This window comes from Dipodomys ordii, unplaced genomic scaffold, assembly GCF_000151885.1.
Source record: "Dipodomys ordii isolate 6190 unplaced genomic scaffold, Dord_2.0 Scaffold188, whole genome shotgun sequence".
Lineage (NCBI taxonomy): Eukaryota > Metazoa > Chordata > Mammalia > Rodentia > Heteromyidae > Dipodomys > Dipodomys ordii.
In genome coordinates this window covers 2,897,889-2,920,063 of record NW_012267404.1, presented here as the reverse complement: position 1 = coordinate 2,920,063, position 22,175 = coordinate 2,897,889, and the positions used below count along the sequence as shown (strand labels likewise).

General features: G+C 36.9%; 1 protein-coding gene across 4 annotated transcripts in view; it reads right to left on the bottom strand.

The window, feature by feature from the left end:
* LOC105999366 (cytochrome P450 2C5-like) overlaps nt 1–8,814 on the bottom strand; it is a 26,463-nt gene extending 17,649 nt beyond the window's left edge. For 3 of the 4 annotated variants that reach the window (XM_013034344.1, XM_013034345.1, XM_013034346.1), the window contains exons 1-5: nt 8,647–8,814; nt 7,542–7,704; nt 7,209–7,358; nt 4,520–4,680; nt 2,720–2,896 (exon numbers count right to left, since the gene is read on the bottom strand). In XM_013034344.1, the coding sequence (XP_012889798.1) occupies nt 2,720–2,896; nt 4,520–4,680; nt 7,209–7,358; nt 7,542–7,704; nt 8,647–8,814 (819 nt within the window). The remainder of the gene's footprint in view (nt 1–2,719; nt 2,897–4,519; nt 4,681–7,208; nt 7,359–7,541; nt 7,705–8,646) is intronic. The other variant, XM_013034347.1, reaches the window with a different exon arrangement.
* Between the last annotated feature and the right edge of the window lie 13,361 nt (nt 8,815–22,175).

Below are 22,175 nucleotides of genomic sequence, written 5' to 3'. Positions count from 1 at the left end.
GGGGGGGAGGAGTTGGGGATGTGGTTAGGGAAGGGATTGTAGGGAAAAAACAAAGGAGGAAGTAACAATGCTCGATAGGAAATGTAGGAAATGTACTCATTACTCATGTAACTGTAACCCCTCTGTACAGTATCTTTCAATAAAAATATATACAAAAAAAGAGGAAATGCTAAAGGCAGCAAAACCTACGAGTCACAAGGAACAAGAATGGGTTCTTTAAAATGAGATTGGCCAGCAGATAGGAAGCACCAAGTCAGGTGGTCTAGGGAACCTGTGAAGGAATGACTAGGAATGCATGAGCTGAAGAGACAGTAATCATGAAGACTAGAAGTGTTCATATTAACTTCTCATTGGTATAAAGGAGAGAGGCTGGATAAACCAGTGCCAAGGACTGAGAAGCTGTTGTGAAGTTAACTTGTCAACAAGGTTGCCGTTTTCAATGTTGAATGAGCAAAACATTAAATGGTCAACATACATCATTTTCTAGCTAGCCCTGGACTGACATTAAATCCATTATGCTTTCATAATCTCCAGATGACTTGTAGTGTGTCTAATAATATGTAATTAAAATAACTAAAATAAACTGAACTTTTCCACATTTGTACTTGCTAGGAAAAGAGTCATCTCCTTTGACTATATCAATTTCATGTGCTTTCTACACTAGTCAAGTGAAACAAACTTTGGTAATATCTACTCTATATATATTTATATGATCACCAAATTACAATTACTCATAAATCTTAATGTAAAATTACTCTAGGATAGTGTGCTTAAACACCAATACTAAAACTTCCATCTGTTGAAATGAATTTGGAGATTGAACAGTTGCAGGGCACATAGTCTATTATAATCTAGGCTGTATAAATGTTGAAAAATTAATGAACGTCTAAGAGGTGGAAATGATTCCATGTCATGGACTAAAACACTAATTTCATCTCATTTCCTCCTGTCTTACAGGAAAAAATGAATATTCCTAAGATAAAGTGATAAATGAGTCTCTCATGAATAGATCTATCATACAAGAAGTGCTAAGGGTAGTCAGCTTTTAAGTAGAAACTAAACCATATTGAACAACAAATCCATGCCATATGAAGAAATACACATCCTTGTTATATATGACCCTATAGATAAACATGAATGTTAATACTATTTTTATACTCAACTTATATTTAGTTTATATACATTTTTTAAAGATAATAAATGAGGCAATCATCATGGATGAATGCTATGGGTACCCAATAAATTAAAGATGTAATTTGTGACAAAAACAACTGAAATAGGATGCAATTGGGGGGAGGGAGGATTAAATTTTAGTCAGAAGCTAATGCTGTAAATTCACACTAGACTTTCATACCTTTGTTATAGTAATCCCTATGGTAATGAATAAGGAATCAACTATACTTATCTACGTTTATTGTACACATATGCTACATATATATTAATTATATGTTCATGTGAATAAATTATAATGAAATCCAGTGAAATTTATATACAAAGAAGATAGGGTAGTAAACATAATAGGAGAGGTGAATTTGATTAAAACAGATTATATGCATCTATAAAATATCACAATAAAATCAACTATACAATTAATTTGTTAATAAATATGTGTAAAGTATAATAATATAATTCTGATATATATTGTTGGTTGTGGGCCTGAACTCTGGGCCTGGACATTGTCCCTCAGCTCTTCAGCTCAAGGCTAGTGCTCTACCACTTGAGCCACACAGTGCCACTTCTGGCTTTTTCTGTTTATGTGGTGCTGATGCATGCAAGGCAAGCACTATACCACTGAGCCACCTTTCCCAGCCCATACACATATATTTTAAATACCACATTGAAAAAAACTTTTAAAGGATGATGAGCTATGAACAATTAAGGATCTTTCCGGAATTATTTCTTCAAGGCCAATTCTATGTTACAGAACATGCAGGAAGTCCACACTAATAAAGTCTTCTATTCTATACAATGTATAATAGTGACACACATCTTTATATAATGAAACAATAATTTGCATGACAATTGTTTCTATTCCACCTGCCCTGTGATTTCTATTTTTCCGTAATTAGATTTTTTTATGTAAAGAAATGGTTTTTATGCAAAGCAAGTGGTTTTTTTCTTCCTTGCTATTGTTTCTAAAGCATTTATAAGGTACCACGTGATTTTTTGTTGCTTTGTATGTCCTTCCCCCATGGTATAACACCTGTTTTTACTGTATTTGATATTGGTATAATTTTGGGAGGGAAAGGGAAAAAACAAATTGTTTAAATAGGGATACAGATTGATCCATTGCAACAATGAGATATACAAGACACTATGTTGAAAAATGAACTTTACAATTTAGGTGGGGTGGAAGGGATAGGAAGGTGGAAGGTGGGGGAGTGTAGCTGAGGAGGTGGGAGGGAAGGGATGGTAGGGGAAAAACAAAGGAGGAGGCAACAATGCTGGATAAGAAATGTACTCATTACCTTGCTCATATAACTGTAACCCCTTTGTACAGTATTTTCACAATAAAAAACTTAAAAAAGCAAATGTATTCTAATTATTTAATAAATTATTTTTAAGTTTCCTAAGATGATTAGTGTAGATTAATTTACATAATTGATACTTGTTTTTTTCAAGGACTGCTGGTCTGATAGTTTAAACATTCCTCATAATACCAATTACTCACAAAATTCTCAAGGATTCAAATAACTGTGCAGATATTTTAACATTTTACCTGTTTCATTTTAATCAGGAAGCAATCAATCAAGTCTCTTGGATTGTTAACATCCAGTGATTCTTCATGGTCTTTTATTGTCTTCAAAATATAATTTTTTATATAAGCAATATTTTTCAATGCTGTTTTATGACTCCCTGGTATATAATCAATAAGGTCAGGGAAAAGATTGTAGATCTAAAAGTAAAAACAATAACTTATTAAATAAAATATATTTGTACATACATACTATACATATTATATAAAACTTGGCCGTAAATAGAAATGTTATATGGCTACCATCTCGAAGGGAATTTTTTTCTTTGCCTGTCCTGGGGCTTGAACTCATGGCCTGGGCTCTGTGTCTGAGCCTCTCTGTGCTCAAGGCTAGGACTATACCACTTGAGCCACAGTCCTATTTCTGGCTTTTTCTGAGTAGTTTACTGAGGAAATCAGAGTCTCACAAATGTTCCTGCCTGAGCTGTCTTTGAACTGCAACGCTCAGATCTCAGCCTCCTGAGTAACTAGGATGACAGGCATAAGCCACTGGTGCCCCACTTGAAGGGAAACCAAACATAAAAAGTGAGAGAGATTCAAGGATGACCTAAAACTCAGCCTCATGCCAGACCATCTAACTGACTTCTCCATGATCACATAATTATTATTTTTTATAGAGTTTAGGACACACCAAATTAGTACAAGGGAAGACATTGTGAGGATTTTTTTATAGTTCAATTTTATCATTTCTACCAGGCTATCTCATCATCTCAGATCAAAGCACAATCAAGAAATACTCTGACTACACTACTCAGTGATTACTAGTAGCTTCCATTGTCCCAAATATGCTTTCTTTCTGAGGAAAAGTCATACTGCCCAGTAATAGCATGAATATGAGATGTCTGATTGGAAAACAAAGCTGTGGGAAATGTAAGTTTTCACTAAGGACCTGGATATCCATTGATCCAGTAGGCATCTTTCTGGAACTGAACAAAGTAATTTAGAGGAAAATACCTTTGGGATTTAATGGTAAATATCAAATTAATTGCTTGAATTCATTAGTTTGAGTCAATCCTATATTTGCACTTTTTAAGTGGGTATAAAATATAGGTTAAGACATATTTCTCAAATGATTATATTATTTTTCTTCCATTTCTATTAGCATCAGTTAGCTGTCAGAGGCTTTCATTATGACATGTCCATATATAAATGAAAAGTATCTTTCTTTTTGGTGCCAGACTGGGTTTTGAACTCAGGGCCTCAGGCTCTTGCTTGGCTTTCTTGCTCATGGCTGGCGCTCTACTATTTTATCCATATGTGCTGCCCTGTTTTTTTTCCTATTTGGGAAATGGATTCTGTCAGACTTCAATCCTTGATCTTCCAGTTCTGAGTCTCCTGAGTCGTTAGCATTTTAGGCATGAGCCAACAGGGCCCAGCTATACAATATATCTAGATGAGACTCACCTCCTCTGCTACTCTCCCTTCCTTGCTTCCCAAACCACTTCCAAAAAAGCTTCATTGTTCCATTTTGGAACTTCAGAAAATGAATTAGATCTCTGTTTCTTGCCCTGTAGTGATATGAATTCAAAGTTGATCAAGGATTTTAATATAAAACCAGAAACTTTGAAGCTACTACCAAAATAGAATAGGGAAAATGCTAGAACACGTTGCCATAGGCAGTAGCTTCCTGAATGGCACTCTACCATTCCTTTGGTAGGATTGTCATGTCCAGGTGTTCACCTTACTACTTACTCTTTATTTAATTTGGTTCTATTGAAAAAAACAGACAAGTACTTTCTTAGGAAGAAAAGATCTTGGCTTCACCTGCATCCATGGTGAGCTCAGAATCTTGACATTCTCATTGAATTTCTCCATCAAGTTCAGGAAGTCCTGGTCTTTATAATCAAAACGATTCTGGAAAACAATGGAGCAGATGACATTGCAGGGAGCACAGCCCAGGATGAAGGTGGGGTCACAGGGTGAGCCTGAAGAGTTAGAAACAAATGAAATATACATATGAAATTCTCAGCCCTTGTCATTTCTACCAATTTTTATAATGTTTTACTTATAAATTGCCCTACCAGCCAAATATCCCCTTTGCATTAAACTGGAATGTCACTTTACCTGAAGCTTGAATTGCCAGTCCAAACGAACTAGTAAAATAATGTCAGTTCATACTAATTGCCTTTACCTATAGGCTTAGTCTTCATTCCCAGATGTATGCTATTTTGAAGAAATATACCTAATAGTCAACCATTCAGACTAGTAATACATATGTTTCCAAAGACTGTAGACTACACAACACTAAGAAAGAAAGGAAGGGAATGTCAAATACTGTAGCTTTTTTGAATAATCAATGGAGAGAAACTAAAGAGAATTGTACCACAGTTCAAATACTAGAAGGAACCAAAGCAAAAATCAAAATGCATTCATGGTGTATGAGGAAAAAAAGTAATAAACCTTTTATTTAATCTCCAGTAAGGCAAACCAAAAGATAAAATTACTTTTCTGTTTTTTTCATTTTTCATTTCAATATTTAAAAGAGAATCTTCCCTCCTTGGAAATCAATTGATGGTAAATCTAATCAAACAATAAATTTTATTTATGGACTGGGCTGAACTATTGGAATTTGGGGATGAACAATATGTTATATATTTTTTTAATTTGCCTATCTCTGAGATTCTATCTTTTGACATATGAATTTTATTTTTTATTGTGAAAATACTGTACAGAGGGGTTACAATTACATGGACAAAATAATGAGTACATTTCTTATCAAGCATTGTAGCATCCTCCTGTGTTTCCCCTTCCCATCCCTTCCTATCCTCCCTCCACCCCTCCACCTAATCTTCCTTCCTTCCCTCCCCCCACCAAAGTTGTAAAGTTTGTTTTCGACATAAGGACTTATCTTGACAGATTTTTAAAAGGATTATATTTTCATTTTCTGTACAGTGAAATTGCTATGGGAAAATAATGAATATGTAAATTGCTACTGAGTTTACTTCACCCTAAATATCATGAAGTAAAGGCATTGAAATTTGGTGTAGGTTGTTAGGATTATAGAATATTCATTTAGTTGGTTGCATTTATGTAGGCTACTTAACAATTGAAATGAGTATAAGGTCTCAGAAAAAGTTTTATTTTACTATGAAGGGGGTGATATTTGGGAAGTTGTTGAGCTTTTCCACTTCCATGACTGCATGTGTGTGTCATTCTAGGTTAAATCTGATTTTCAATTATTCATTTTATTTGGAAGAATGTATTTAAAAAGCCAGGTCATTTAGAATCCAAGTGAACAATTGTACCCATTGTGACTAATAGTTAATAGGTGAGTGGACTTGGTTATGGGAGTAATTGCCATAAAAATTTTAAGATGAAATCCAATAAACATGGAGAAAAGTGATAGGAAAATCTGAAAACTGAGTTAGAATATAGTAAGAGAAGACTGGATTAAAAATTGTAACAGTTGAAATCTAAATGAATCATGTGTTATATTTGCATATTCTGCAGATTCATGATAGAGCACATACTTACTCAAAATATGTAAATTAAAACTAAAGTACTGGGTAAGAAGAAATAATGTTGACCTGTAGCAATTGTACTATGTTTGCTAAGAAATAATTTTTGATGTGAATTATATTAAAAGACAATAGCAGAAATAAAACACTAGCTTACACCACAACATGACAATCCAAAATTATAAACATGGGTACTAAGAAACCACTGAAGTGTCTATGGAAATAAGCATACCATACAGTTGCATCTATGTGGGGGTCTCTGAGGGTTGATAGCAAGCACCCTCAGGTAATTACTACACTAAGAACCCTGAATTATGCTAAGAGGGAAGCATTGTTCCTTAAGCCTTCAGAAAAGAAACTCTAAACAACTATTTAGCCAGACACTGGTGCAGTTGGTGGAAGCCGCTGAAATCTGAGAATTGGGTTAAGACCCAGCCCAAGTGGCCAATTCCATGCAAATCAATGAAACCTATAGTAATTCACCAGCTAAAAGCTTGAACTGGAGGTGTAGCTCAAATGGTAGAGCACCGGCCATGAGCTGAGCAAGAGTTTAAAGCTTAGAAATCAAACCCAAGAGGGCTGGGAAGGTGGCTCAGTGGTAGAGCGCTTGCCTTGCATGCCTGAGGCCCTGGGTTCGATTCCCAGCACCACATAAACAAAAAGGAAAAAAGCCGGAAGTGGTGCTGTGGCTCAAGTGGTAGAGTGCTAGCCTTGAGCTGAAGAACTCAGGGACAGCGCCCAGACCCAGAGTTCAGGCCCCACGACCGGACCAAAAAAAAAAAAAGACAAAACAAAGAGTTTCATGAACTTTCCTGCCCGGGATGGCTTTGAAGTGTGATCCTCAGAATCAAACCCAGTATCAGCATAAAACAAAAAAGAAAAATTCTATTAATGATCTTTGATGTGAAAACAAAGGAATCCTTATCTGCGACAGAAGGGAATGAATGTGACCTTTTATATCCCTATCTAAAGAAGTGATATAAAGCAGCTCCCACCCTTGGTTTTCCTCAACTCTTCCACGAGGCAGTGGGCTTCCTCTTGAACACGCTCTTCAATGCTCCTCTTCCCCATCCCAAAATTCCGCAAGGTCATGAGTGAGAAGCGCCTCATCTCTCTCCATGTGTGTCCATTGCTGAAAACAATTCCTAAATGAAAGGAAGAAACATGGATGGAGAAGTCAAGCAAGGAAAAGGAAGCAGACAGATGGCAGTCACAGGCATGGCCAAGCACTGACTAAAAATTCCTTCAGTCCTCTTTTTCCATCCTCTTTATCCACACATCCTCTGTCCAACACATAAATATACACACACATGAATATGTACACTTACCAAGGTTTCTACTAGTTTTTTCAGCCAATGGGAACCTGCCTCTTCCAGAGAACTCCTCCCCTTGGTCAATCAGAGCTTCCTTCACTGCTTCATAACCATGCAACACCACAGTGGGCTTCATGCCCAAATACAGAGTGAACACAGGGCCATAGACTTCTGAGAACTGGAAATGAAAGGAAAAAAAAAATAGTAGTGAAAGAAGTCACTATTTGCTCCTCAGAGTGAGCCTGAGCAAAACTGATACCATCATTGTATTTTTTATGGTTCTATATTTTGGCAAACAAAACTTCAAATATTTCCAAAGTTCATTTGTTATAAAGGACATTTGTTCTAGCTGTCACTTAAAGATGGCCTACACTGTGCCTTGTAATGGACCAGGCAGTTGATACACCATTATAATTCATCTTCACATCAAAACACACAGCAGGCTTGTCATGCTTCACAAAGAAACAGAGAATTTCACTTTCTGAAAGTCTGCACAGGTTCTTGTATAGGTAAGCGCAGGTTGGGATCTATTGGCATTAGAAACAGAGGATGGGCCCCATAGAGGCTCCCCAGTACATGAAACACTTTCCAAAACAATTTCTCACACAACAGCATTCTTTTCCCTAAACAGATATTTTATGCAAAAAAATCCAGGTGGATTCTGATACCATCATTATTCCCCTAAATGTCTCATGTCTTTATGTTATTTCATCCTCGCAGATATTTATTCCCTTTCAATCACACACAGTTTCTCAGAAAAGTTAACTTTCATGATGATTCTGTATAAAAATCATTGACTAATATGCTATAAGCATTTTTGATTGAATATTCAATCACAACCTTTCCTTACCTTCAGAAACAAACAATCATAAACACAACTGTTAAACTATGATGGAGCGAACCATCTATAACATTTGCAATTTTGTGACTGGGATTATAATGGACAATAACCCACTCAGGTAATACATTACTTCATTCCATAATTAAAAAAGCAACCGAAGGAGTCACAAGCATATAATATTTTACACAAGGATTTTGCTTTATAATAATCATACACCTTTAGCAGTAAGTCCAAAATACGGTTTTATTTATCTCTTGTCAGAGCATGAAGAGTACTTACCTTGGTTAAAGATTTAGTGATATCTTTAATATCAACCTGCAGTATGTTTCCAATAATAGGGAAAGGAGTGGGGCCAGGAGGGAGCTTTCTTCTCCCAGAATTCTGTCTCCATATTGAAAAGAGAAGCAGACAGGAGAGAACCAGCACCAGGACAACTACTGGACCCATTGAGGCCTTCTCTTCTTCTAAGAGTACTGTGAGCTTGCGCTGCAGACCTTATATAATGCTCCCCAAGACTGTAGGCCCTGTATCTTTAGTGCTTTAGTAATTAATTGGGTAAACAGTCTCCTATCTCTTCTGATTAGACTTTGTCCCAATGATAGAGATAAAAATCGAATGATCTGTACACATGTCCCTCTTTCCAGAGGGCACATGGACAATTGTGGTTCAGTTGCACTTTTTGGTGACCAAATATTGCTTCTTAAAAAACAAACCTACATGCTTTCCATGTACAACCATTATTAGGAACAACTGAAGTCAATGACTTGATATACAAGAACATTACTCCAAAAATGGTTTTTCTTTCATGCATTTAAAAAAATTATTACATAATTGTAAAATAATGTTCAGAGGATTACAATTACATAAATCAGACAATGAATATATTTCTTGATTCTCAGATTAGTGACAAGTTGGGAAGTTATGGATTTGAACATATTCTGTATGTTCTATGAAACATGCATTGAACTTGTTTTTTTGTTCTATACAAATATTTGGGATGTGTTGTCACTCCTGGGATTCTTCAACATGATAGTAGACTTGTTGATTTTTATTTCTAACTAAATAAAATAACTAGCATCAGTCATACATCTTGAAAAGCCAAATATATATTGAGTACTGAATAAAAGTTTCAGGTCCTTGATCATTATATAACAGAAAAATGGAAAACTATGATCATTAATATTTTTCTTTTTCTTATGAGGTAAGGAATCAGGAGTACAAGAGAACTCTCAATGCCACGTGGCTTGTAGGCAGAAGAACTAGGGTTTCAGGGAGATTATCTCATGGCCATGCAATCCACCATAGCTTCCTGAAGAACAGTCCTGGAATTTTCCTCATGCCACTGCAGAGTTGAAACATGTTCAGTATAATGCAGGGGAAAGTCTTCATCATGTGATTTAGTGGTGAGGTGTGAGGAATGATGGCTTTTCTACTTTTCATTTACAACTAGAAAAGCTGTTTTGCTGATTTGGGTCTCTTTTTAAGGAAATGAAAGTAAAACAAGATACAATGATGGCATAAATGTACATGCCAATATGAAAGCCTCTTGTACAAGTCATTGATACCAATAAAAATACACAGTAAAGAAGGGACAGTATAGAGAGCAATAGTTAGTTATGTAGACATAATAGGTCATCATGGGTCATATTTGTTCTACACTGACTATAGCAGATAGTTTTAAACTTTAATTTTGGTGGTACTGGGGTTCGAACTCAGGCCTTGCACTTAATAGTGCAAGGTGATTTAACCCTTGAAGCACAACTCCTTCCTTGCTTTAGTTATTTATCTTAAAACTGAGTCTTACACTTATTTTTACTAAAAGTATCCAAGATTTTAATCTTCCTACCTATCCCTACACCAAATCTAAAACTAAGGTCATACACCACCATGCCTGGACTTTTTGTTGAAGCAGGGTTTTGCTATTTGCTCCAGTTGGCTTCAAATTGCAGTCCTCTGAATCTTTGCCTCCTAAGTGGCAATTGTCTCCCAAATTGGAGGTAAGATGGTATAGTTTGTCTCTTATCTTTCTTTGTATGGAAAATTAAGACTTGTTAAAATCCAGTTGCCTACCACTTTATCAGCCCAGTATGTGGGCATTCTAAGATCTTATGTGGCCATCAAAACCATTTTCATTCTCCCACTTTTCTTTACCTATGGGAAAATTGTTCCATTTTAGGGCTTAGAAACTCGAGTCTTAGATATTGAGGACATTGGTGAAAGACACAAACACCAGTTGGTAGAGCTGAGGCTGAACACACACATTTCCTACATCTTCTAATGGAAGACATTCAGTTCAACTGTGTTTGCAAATAATTTGGTAACTGTGTACTATGGCTCAATACTTGATTTTGTTCTTAATGACATTCCAATAAACACACATTTAGTTAACAATTAATAGAGAGGTCAGAAAAGTCCATATTTATAACCTTTAAAATTTGAGTGACCCCAGATCCTGATAAGCACATTATGTAGAATGAAGAAGCTGCTGCTTTACCCACGTAATTCTAAATGAAAAAAGAATCACACCACCTTATTTTGCATAAAATAAGCCCAGTGGTTTTGGTGCATCTTTTTGTACCTTGAGAAATAGATGTCCCTTCTGTGTTCGGTCTTCTTTCTGCTGAAATGAGGATCCTACATGAACTTTTCCTCTTACAATGATAGAAACAATCTTTGAGACCAAGTATTCTGAATTTTTTTTAAGTTTTTTTCCCTAAAGAATGAGCACATGGCAACAAGGTAAAGAATGCAACCAAATGACTTGGTAGATTTGCCAAGAATCACTTTCCTCTATTTGTGAAAATCTTGTCTTGGCTTTATTCATTTGTCAGTTTTCTACTCTTCCATTGGTTATCACAAAAACTTGATTATTATATGTGCATCAAAAGACTGGAAGATATGACAACTCTACTCAGCCCTCTGAATTTCTTCTCCCTCAGTACTCACTGTGCCAGCCAAGGCTTAGCACTTGGGCTCCACAGTAACTTTAAGGCTTCCTGGCCACTGCATCCTTCACTGCTTGAGCCTCTGAAACTTCACTGTGAGTTCCATCAGTCCTTCTCTCTGGCAACCACCAACTCTTCTGTTAATATTTCACTCAAACACTGTTGCAAGCTATCCCGATTCCCTGAGCTAAGACTATTTGTTTTCAAGCCTGCAACAAACTCAGTCTCAGCAGATTGCCCTTTATTATAACCCTTGATAGAAGACAAGCAATGACACACCTTTCGGTAGAGAGATCAGCTTTACACCTCAAAGTAGTCACTACTTCCCCAAATCCCCACCCTGGGTCTAAGGTTTGTGGAAGAGGCATGTTTAGTGTGCAGCTAGAATTGTCAATTTTGCCAGTACCATTTGACTTACCTTGTAATTGCATCTTTAAACCTCTAACCCTCCTGTTGGAAGTATTAACAATGCCCAGAACTATTTTCTAATTGTTTCCATTATGTTTGTATCTCGGGCTTTTCTTCTGTCTTGTCACTGAATATGTGAATTCATCTCTCTTGTCTTCAATTCTTGATGTTCTCTCTTTCACTTGATCCTGCCTATTGGTAGGGCTTTCAACCAAGTATTTTCTCTTATTTGATTTATTGTGCTCTTAATTTTTAACAATCAATTACAAAGTTACGTCTCTTGAGTCATTAATTTTAATTTTAATTAATTAATTTATATTTTGCTGTTCCTAGGGACTGGACTCTGGGCCTGGGCACTGTCCCCGAGCTTCTTTACCTCAAAACAAGCACTCTACCAGTTGAGTCACTGCACCATTTCCTCGTGTCACACTTTAGATCATAAATTGTCTTCTTTATGTTATCCAGCTGTTTATTTTATTCTCTTTGGCCTCATTAATTTATTCATGGCCCCTTTGATTTTATTGGCAATAGTTGTAATCATTTTTTATTATCTTCTTATAGTTTTAGAAAGGAGTTTTCATGTAACCCATCCACTTATGTGTGTGATGCATTTGATCAGTTACCCCTTCCTCATTCTCTCTCACCCATCTATCCAACTCCCATGATTCTCCTCCAGTTTCCTGGTTCTACTGTCAGTTAGTAAAAGGGCAGCATTCACTTGCCATTCCTCTCTCCTCCCATTAAATCCCTGGCTCATACAAGACATGTTTCAGCTTCCTAGCATTAACATCATTGAACTGTCTGTTAAATGTTCAAAAGAGTTACACCATGGAAACCATCATTTATTCAGTTTGATTGTGTCTATATGTGTATATTCCTATGACAACTGTAATATATGTTTATATTTTAAGTGTACCTTGTAGCTTCCATATATAAGAGAAAGCATGCACTCTTTGTCTCTCTCAGGCTGATTTAACTCACTCAATATGAATTCTTTTCCAGGCCCATCCACTTCTTTTTAAATGATGTAATATTATTCTTCCTGTTAGATTAATAATACACACGCATATATATGTATGCGTGTGTATCATGTTAACTTGGCAGGGGTTCCAAAATGCGCACTGTCTATTGTCAGCTGATTCTCTTGCTGTTTTTTCCTCTGAGTTAGAGGAGTCCATGCATGGAATGTGCTCAAGCTTCAGTGCTCACTGCATGTCCCTTGGATCTTTTACTTCTACAGTCTATGGATCTACTTTGCCTGCAGTATGGCCTCACTCATTACTATTGATCAGATCAAAACTACTTTTCCACAGCATTCACTTTCATAGCAGTTTTGTCAAGAATTAGGTGTGAGTATATAGAGTGTATTTATATGAAAATAGTGAGCAATGTCACCCATTATCATGTTATCTCTTCTTTTTTCTTTTTTCCTTTTTCTTTTTGTGTGTATGCCAGTCCAGGGGCTTAAACCATATACTCTTAACCCAATTAGCTACCAAAAAGCCAGAAGTAGAACTATGCCTCAAGTGGTAGAGCACTAGCCTTGAGTTTAAAAAATCTAAGGACAGCACCCAGACCCTGAGTTCAAGCCCTTGGACCAGTACATAAAAAAGCATACAGATAAAAACCCATAATATCTAATACCCAGTAGAACTTGGTTATGATAATAGAGTGTCTATTTTCTAAAGATAGAAGAAATGACTGAGAATGGTTTACCACAAAGAAATTATAAATATTTAAGGCTCCAAATATATTTAATCTGATATAAACTTCATATAGTATATATATACTTCAAAACATCTCAAAATATAGCATAAGTGTAAATAAAATTTTAATATATCAGTTGAAATTAACTTAACTATTAAAAATCATTATATTTTGCCAGGTGCTGGTGGTTCACACCTATAATCCTAGCTACTCAGGAGGCTGAGATCTGAGCATCATGGTTTGAGGCCATCCCAAGCAAGAAGGTCTGTAAGACTCCTATCTCTAATAAGCTATTCAAACAAGCGCTATTCCTCAACTGGTTGAGTGCTTGCCTTCAACCAAAAAGGCCAAAAGACAGTGCCCAGGCCCAGAGTTCAAGCCCCAGCACTGGCAAAAAAATATTTTTTATATTTTTATAATCTTTAAGGTTTTTCTGCCATATAGTTTAATGGCAAAATAGCATGTTGTGTAAAGTTCATGCACTATGATTTTTTAATGAATTATGTAAAGAATTATATTTATAAAGCCATATCTATAAAATATGTATATTATATGGACCGATGTCTGTGTTCTCATGTGTGTGCAGATGCATATATCCACATAGACACTAGTATTAACTGAAAATTGTCTGACAAAGTTGTTTCCTTTAGGATAGAGGAGGAATTGTAGTGAGAATTTATTTTGCATTTAGTATTTTAAGATTTAAGGCAAGGACAAGAATTGCTGTCATCTTTTAGATGTACACTTTAGGTTCTTGCCATCACCATTTAGATTGAATGTAAAACAATATGTGGAAGATAGAAAAATAATAGAAAAGGAGATTCTAGGATTTTTGTCTTGTTGGGGAGAAAGAAGAAGACTCAAAACATGAAGAATAACAACCAGAAATATGGAAGCATAAATTCACATATGACTCTATGTTGGCTAAATAATATCAAGTTTTCCTACTTATTCACAGTAATGTCAACAGAGCCATAAATTCTTTTTTTCTAATCCAATATAATCCTTTTTATTTTTTATTATTTTTTTCAAATTTTTTATTGTGATTAAGTGGTTACATAATTTCCCAAATTTCACAGTATTGTGGGATAGTGATGCTCAGTTAAAGTCACAAACACATTCTAACTTTCTTGGAGCAAATTGTCTATCACGGTCTATAACATTTATGAGTTCTATGAGCTTTGCGATACAGTTATTTCTTCCACATTGGGTGGTATGTACATTTCTTTTGTTTTGCATGGCATCAGCTGTTCCCTCTTTCCCACTTGTTCCCTCCATCCCATCGCTGTCATTAAGTTGCTTAGTTCATTTTGGTCAATGTCCAGTGCAGCTGATGGGTCTCACTGTTATATGTTTTTCCCTGATTCCCTCTAGTTCTGTGTCATCTTCCTGGTTCCTCTCTGGTGTACACACATATACTATACATGTGATCGGCAGCATGGGGTTATTTAGTAGTGATTTGACCAGATGATTAGAAGTCCTTTGTTTCCTAAGTCCTGTTAATTTTGTCCTAAAACCTAACATTTTGGATTTAACATCCACTTATCAGGGAGACCATGTACCATTTGTCTCTTTGCTCTTGGCTTACCTCGCTCAACATGATTTCTTCTAGCTCCATCCAATTCCCTGCAAATGCCATTATTTTGTCATTTCTAATGGCTGCATAATATTCCATTGTGTATAGGTACCACAATTTTTGGATCTATTCATCTGTGGTTGGACATCTGGGTTGTTTCCATATACTGGTTATTGTGAACAGTGCTGCAATAAACATGAAGGTGCATGTGTCCTTGTATACTGGTTCCTGTTGTTCAGGATAGATGCCTAGAAGTGGTATGACTGGGTCATAAGTGAAAACAGTAAGTATTGGCAAAGAAAAAATAATGATAAATTTTTGATAGTTGTGTGGTTTTAAAAAATAAGTCATAAGAATTCTATTAAGAGATAGCCAAGAAATGAAAATGTTATATTCCACCAATGTTTCCCAGAACACTTTGGGGAGTATTGAGGAACTACTGGGACATGTGGATGAAACTGGGCATACCAATTATTTTAACAGAATGGAAGCAGATGTCCTCAGATATACCCGTCAATAATTAGACCTTAATCCCTTATTGTGTACACCCTTAATCCAGAAATTTATTACTCAATTCAAAACCTCTTAGACTTAAATTCCTTAATAGCAGTATTACCTCTTTATACCTATATAATATTTTAAGCATTTTTATTTTTTATGTTTTCATGTCTCCTTTCTATACCTCCCCTCCTCTCATCCTATCCCCGTTCTTCTCTGAATATTATATTTAAACTTGCATAAGTTTTAAGTGTTTCACTTTTTAATTTCAAATGTTTGTTTGGAATCCATAGGGTTGAATGTTTCTTTCCTCCTTGTTCATTGGGCAAGTATTCTCTGGTGTAATGAAGACAAGGGAGAAGCTACATTGTGCTAAGGAGAGTGGAATGGTCCTTAACTCTTCAGAGATTGTATTCCACCTCTATAGTTATGATTTCTGATTTGAAATAAAATTTGGAACTGAAGACTAAGACACATTTTATTTCATTTTTTATTTGAATTTTCTTATTTTATTTTATTTATTTTTTATTGTGAAAATACTGTACAGAGGGGTTACAAATACATGTGCAAGATAATGAGTACATTTCTTATTAAGCACTGTAGCTTCCTCCTTTGTTTCCCCTTCCCATCCCTTCCCACCTCCCCACACACTCCCACCCATTTTCCCCCCACCCCTGACCAAAGTTGTAAAGTTCTTTTTTTGACATAATGACTTGTACATCTCATTGTTGTAATGGTCCACCTGTAAGCCAATTTAAACAATTTGTTTTTCCCTTCCCCTCCACAACTTATATCAACATCAAATACAGTGAAAGCAGGGCTTATACCATGGGGGAGGTACGTACAAAGCAAAAAAGAAATCATCTTATAAATATGTCGGAAACAATCATAAGAAAGAAAAAAACATTTGAATACTTATTTTGGGGTTCATTTCACCTAACATCAACTTCTCTGACAGTTTCTGTTTCTCTCGGACATATAGTAGTTATTGCAAATAAGGGAAACCATGGGACCTATGTTTCTTTGGGCCTGGCTTACTTCACTTAATAGAATTTTTTCCAAATCTTTCCATTTCCTAACAAGTGGGGCAATGTCATTCCTTCTGATGGAGGCATAGAATTCCATTGTGTATATAAACCACATTTTCTTGATCCATTCATCTACTGAGGGGCATCTGGGTTGCTTCCATATCTTAGCTATGGTAAATAATGCTGCAATAAACATAGTTGTGCTGGTAGCTTTAGCGTAGTCTTGTTTGTGATCATTTGGGTGAATGCCCAAAAGTGGGATTGCTGGGTGATAGGAGAGCTCTATGTGGAGTCTTTTGAGGAACCCCCATACTACTTTCCAAAGTGGTTGAACAAGTTTACACTCCCACCAACATGCAGTAAGGTTCCCTTCTGTCCACATCCCCTCCAGCATCTGTTGTTATTAGAGTTCTTGATTATAGCCATTTTAACTTGGATGAGGTAGTATCTATATGTTGTTTGGATTTACATTTCTTTTATGGCTAGAGAGGTTGAGCATTTCTTCATGTGTCTATTGGCCATCCTTCTTTCCTCTTCAGAGAAGTTCTCTTTAAGTTTTTAGCCTACTTATTTATTGGGCAGTTGTTTCTTTGAGGATTTGTTGTTAGGGGATTTAATTTTTTGAGTTCCAGGTATATTTTAGATATGAAACCCTTGTCCATCGTATGGCTAGTGAAGATCTTCTCCCAATCCATGGGCTTTCTATTGATCTTGCTAGCTATGTCCTTTGTCAAGCAGAAGCTCTGCAATTTCATGCAATCCTATTTGTCCAACCTTTCTTTGATTTGTTGTGTTTCTGGGTCCCTATTAAGAAAATTTCGGCCTGAGCCAAGGAGACCTAGGGTTTCTCCTATTCCATCCTGTAATGTTTTCAGAGTGTCTGCTTTGACTCTGAGGTCTTTGGACCATTTAGAGTTGATTCTGGTGCAGGGTGATATATAAGAATCTAGCTTCCGTTTTCTACAAGTGATTAACCAGTTTTGCCAGCACCATTTACTGAAGAGGCCGTCTTTCTTCCATTCTATTTTTTAGCTCCCTTATCGAAGATTAGATGGCTATAGGTCTGTGGGTTAATTTCTGGGTTTTCAATTCTATTCCATTGGTCCTGAGGTCTGTTCTTGTGCCATTACCAAGATGTTTTAATTACTATGGCTTTGTAGTAGAGTTTGAAATTTGGTACTGAAATTCCTCCAGCACTGTTCTTTCTGTTAAGGATCATTTTTGCTATTCGAGGTCTTTCATTGTTCCATATGAATTTTTGAATTGCCTCTTCTATTTCCTTGAAGAATTAGGTTGGAATATTGATAGGTATCACAATGAATTTGTAGATAGCCTTGGGAAGTATTGCCATTTTCACGATGTTGATCCTTCCAATCCAGGAGCATGGGTGGGTTTTCCACTTTCTAAGTTCTGTTTTGATTTCCTTTTTCAGGTTTTTAAAGTTTTCATCATAGAGGTCCTTCACTTCTTTAGTTAAGTTAATTCCTAGATATTTTATTATTTGTGGGGCTATTATTCATGTAGTTGCTTTCCTGATTTCAGCCACGCTTTTCTCATTGTTGGCATACAGAAAAGCCATTGATTTTTGAGGGTTAATTTTATACCCTGCTACTTTGCCAGAGTTTTGAATCAAGAGCTAAAGATTTTGACAGTGAGGGTGCATTGCTTCTAGCACACATGGAACTTCAGGTTCTACCCTCACTACAAAGGCAGAGGAGGAGTCCCACAAGGGAGGGGCCTTGCAGTAGAAGCCGCATTGTGGGGGCCTTGAGGGAGAGGCTGCAAAAGAGGGCGCAGGCCAAAAAACAGAGGAGTACTCGCTGGAGAGGCCACAAATGGGGGGTGCACCTCACTTAGGAGGCTGCAAAAGAGGGGAGGGCCTCACAGGGGAGGCCACTAAACGGGGTGTACCTCACTGGGAAGGCCGCAAATATTGTGACTGGCAGGGGAGGCTGCAGAAGTGGGTGTAGTAGTAAGCTTGGTGGAAGATTAAAAGTCAGATGAGACCCAATTCTTAACCCACCATGTGGCCAAGTTGGCAAGTTTCTGAAAATAAGCAAAGAAAACCTACACAAATGAAAACTCTGACAATTTTCAAACCTAGAACAGCTAGCCTTTGAGAGGGAACCTAGAGGGGAATCCTTGGGACCCAGCCTGCATCCCACTCTTCAGGGCACAAGCCAAAAACATTGTAGAAAAGAGAAAGGGAGAGATAGGGAAAGTTAGACATGATTGGCAGAGAGAGAGAGCAAAGAGAGCCTGAAAGTAAACAGACTTCTGACAATTTACCATTGCAGTGGCAAAAACTGTTTAAAACTGAGAATGACATAAAAATTAGGCACTCTGGCTTTCCAGGGAGCGCAGGAGGCATTTCAAAGGAGTTTCATGGCTTGGGTGTGACTCACAGCACCCATTAAATGTGTAGGAGAGTCAGTCTGGTGAGTGAAGGAGAGCTGACCAGGCAGAAGCAGCCTCCTGACTTCCTCTAGAGTCCTCTAGAGAGAAATGGCCAAGCCCCCAAGCCAAGCATCCTCAGCTTCGGAGGTGACCGGCCTTTTGGCTAAAGACCATAGGAGGTCTCTGGCGGGGCACCACATCTGGATAGAGACTGAGCAACAGAGAACCATAGCCAGTAGTTTCACTCACCAGAGTAGAGAAGTAGTGTGGATGTGGATGTGAAGGCCAACAATGGTATTGGTCAAAAGTCTCATGTGGTGTCTCCAGGCAGTTAGGTTCATGGAAAATGGGTGGTTGGGAAATTCTAACATTTCCAACTCAAAAACCCCATCAGAGTACGGCACCATAGGTAAGAAATATTAAATAGGTAGGTTTCATTAGGTAGCCGATGAAGAGAACACCACGTAAATAATGCTGCAATAAACATAGTTGTGCTGGTAGATTTAGTATAGCCTTGTTTGTCATTGTTTGGGTGAATGCCCGAAAGTGGAATTGCTGGCTCATAGGGGAGCTCTATGTGGAGTCTTTTGAGGAACCTCCATGCTGCTTTCCAAAGTGGTTGAACAAGTATACACTCCCACTAACAATGCAGTAGGGCTCCCTTTTGGCCACATCCCCTCCAGCATCTGTTGTTATTAGAGTTCTTGATTATAACCATTCTAACTGGGGTGAGGTGGTATCTCAATGTTGTTTTGATTTGCATTTCTTTTATGGCCAAAGAAGTTGAGCATTTCTTCATGTGTTTATTGGCCATTCTTATTTCTTTTCAGAGAAGTCTCTCTTTAAGTCAGCCCACTTGTTGATGGTGCAGTTGTTTCTATGAGGATTTGTTTTTGGAGGATTTAATGTTTTGGGTTCTAAGTATATTTTAGATATGAGGCCCTTGTGCATTGTAAGGCTAGTGAAGATCTTCTCCCAATCCTGGGCTTTCTATTAATCTTCCTAGCTATGGCCTTTGCCACGCAGAAGCTCTGCAGTTTCATGTAAATCCTATTTGTCCAACCTTTCTTTGTTTGTTGTGTTTCTGGGTCTTTATTAAGAAAATTTCGGCCTGAACCAAGGAGCCCTAGAGTTTCTCCTATTCCTTCCCGTAATGTTTTCATGGTATCTGCTTTGACTTAGAAGTCTTTGATCCATTTGGAGTTGATTTTGGTGGAGGGTGATATATATGGATATAGTTTTAGTTTTCTAAGTGTTTAACCAATTTTGACAGCACCATTTACTGAAGACACAATCTTTCTTCCTTTGTATATTTTTAGCTCCCTTATCAAAGATTAGGTGGCTATAGGTCTGTGGGTTCATTACTGGGTCTTCAGTTCTGGATCTTCCATTCTATTCCATTGGTCCTAAGGCCTGTTCTTGTGCCTGTACCAAGCTGTTCTGATTACTATGGCTTTGTAGTAGTGTTTGAAGTCTGGTATTGATATTCCTCCAGCACTATTCTTTCTGCTAAGGATTGTTTTTGATATTTGGGGTCTTTTATTGTTCCATATGAATTTTTGGATTTCTTCTTTTATTTCATTGAAGAATTGATGGGTATTGAATTGCATTTGTGGATAGCCTTTGGCAGTATTGCCATTTTCACGATGTTAATCCTCCCTATCCTGAAGCATAGGAAGTTTTTCCACTTCCGTAGTTCTGCTTTAATTTCCCTTTTCATCATAGTTTTCATTATAGAGGTCCTTCACTGCTTTAGTTAATTCCTAGGTATTTTATTTTTTGTGGGGCTATTATAAAAGGAGTTGCTTTCCTGATTTCAGCCATGGTCTTCTCATTATTAGCATACAGGAAAGCCATTAATTTTTTGAGAGTTAATTTTATATGCTGCTAATTATTTAGAATCAGCCCGAGTAACTTGGGAATAGAGTCCATGGGGTGCTTTAAATACAAGATCAAGTCATCTGCAAAAAGAGAGAATTTTACTTCATCTTTCCCTATTTGTATCCCCTTTATGTTTGCTTTTTGTTGTATTGCTCTAGCTAGGCACTCTACACTAAATTGAAGAGGAGTGGAGACTTTAAAGGAAATGGCTTTAGCTTTTTGCCATTAAGTATAATACTGGCTGTAGGTTTGTCATACACAGCCTTTATTCTCTTGAGAAATGTTCCCTGGATTCATAGCTTTTCCAGAGCTTTCATCATAAAGAGGTGTTGAATCTTGTCAAATGCTTTTTCTACATCTATTGAGATAATCATGTGGTTCTTATCCCTGATCTTGCTTATTTTATGAATTATATCAATTGGTTTGCATATATTGAACTAGCTTTGCATCTCTGAAATGAATCCTGTTTGATCGTGGTGTACTTTTTTTTGATGAGTTTTTGAAGTTGATTGGCCAAAATTTTGTTGAAAAGTTTTGCACCAATGTTCATCAAAGAAATGGGTCTATAATTCTCTTTCTTTTATGAGTTCCTGCCTGGTTTTGGGATGAGGGTTATGATGACTTCATAGAAGTTTGGTAGTGAGCTTTCATTTTCAATTTCATTGAAGAGTTAGAGGAGTATTGTTGAGGCCTGGCAGAATTCAGCAGTTAACCTATCTGGTCCTGGGCTATTCTTGGATGGGAGGTCTCTTATTGCTATTTTTATTTTGATGCTTAATATGGGTCTGTTAAGTTGGTTTGACTCATCTTGGTTTAGTTTGTGCATATCAATATTTGCTAGAAATTCTTCCATTTCACCCAGATTCTCAAATTTATTAGCATAAAGTTTTGAGAAGTATTCCCTTATAATGTTCTAAATCTTGGATGTTTCTATGATGTTCCCATTCTCATCTCTGAGAATTTATTTGGATGTGTTCTCTTCTTTTTCTGATAAGATTTGCAAAGGGTCTGTCAATTTGTTAATTTTTTTTGAAGAACCAATACTTTGTTTTGTTGATTCTCCCTATGGTTTTTTTGGACTCTAATTTATTTAATCCTGATTTAATTTTAATTATTTGTTTCCATCTACTGGATTGGGGTTTGGTTTGTTGCTCTTTTTCAAGGAGCTTCAGGTGCATCATTAAATTGATAATTTGAGATCCCTCTAATTTGTTGATGTAAGAACTCAGAGCTTTACTCTGAGTAATGCCTTTGCCATGTCCCAGAGGAGCTGGTAATTTTTTTGGGGGGGTCCAGTCGTGGGGTCTGAACTCTGGGCCTGGGCGCTGTCCCTCAGCTCTTCAGCTCAAGGCTAGCGCTCTACCACTT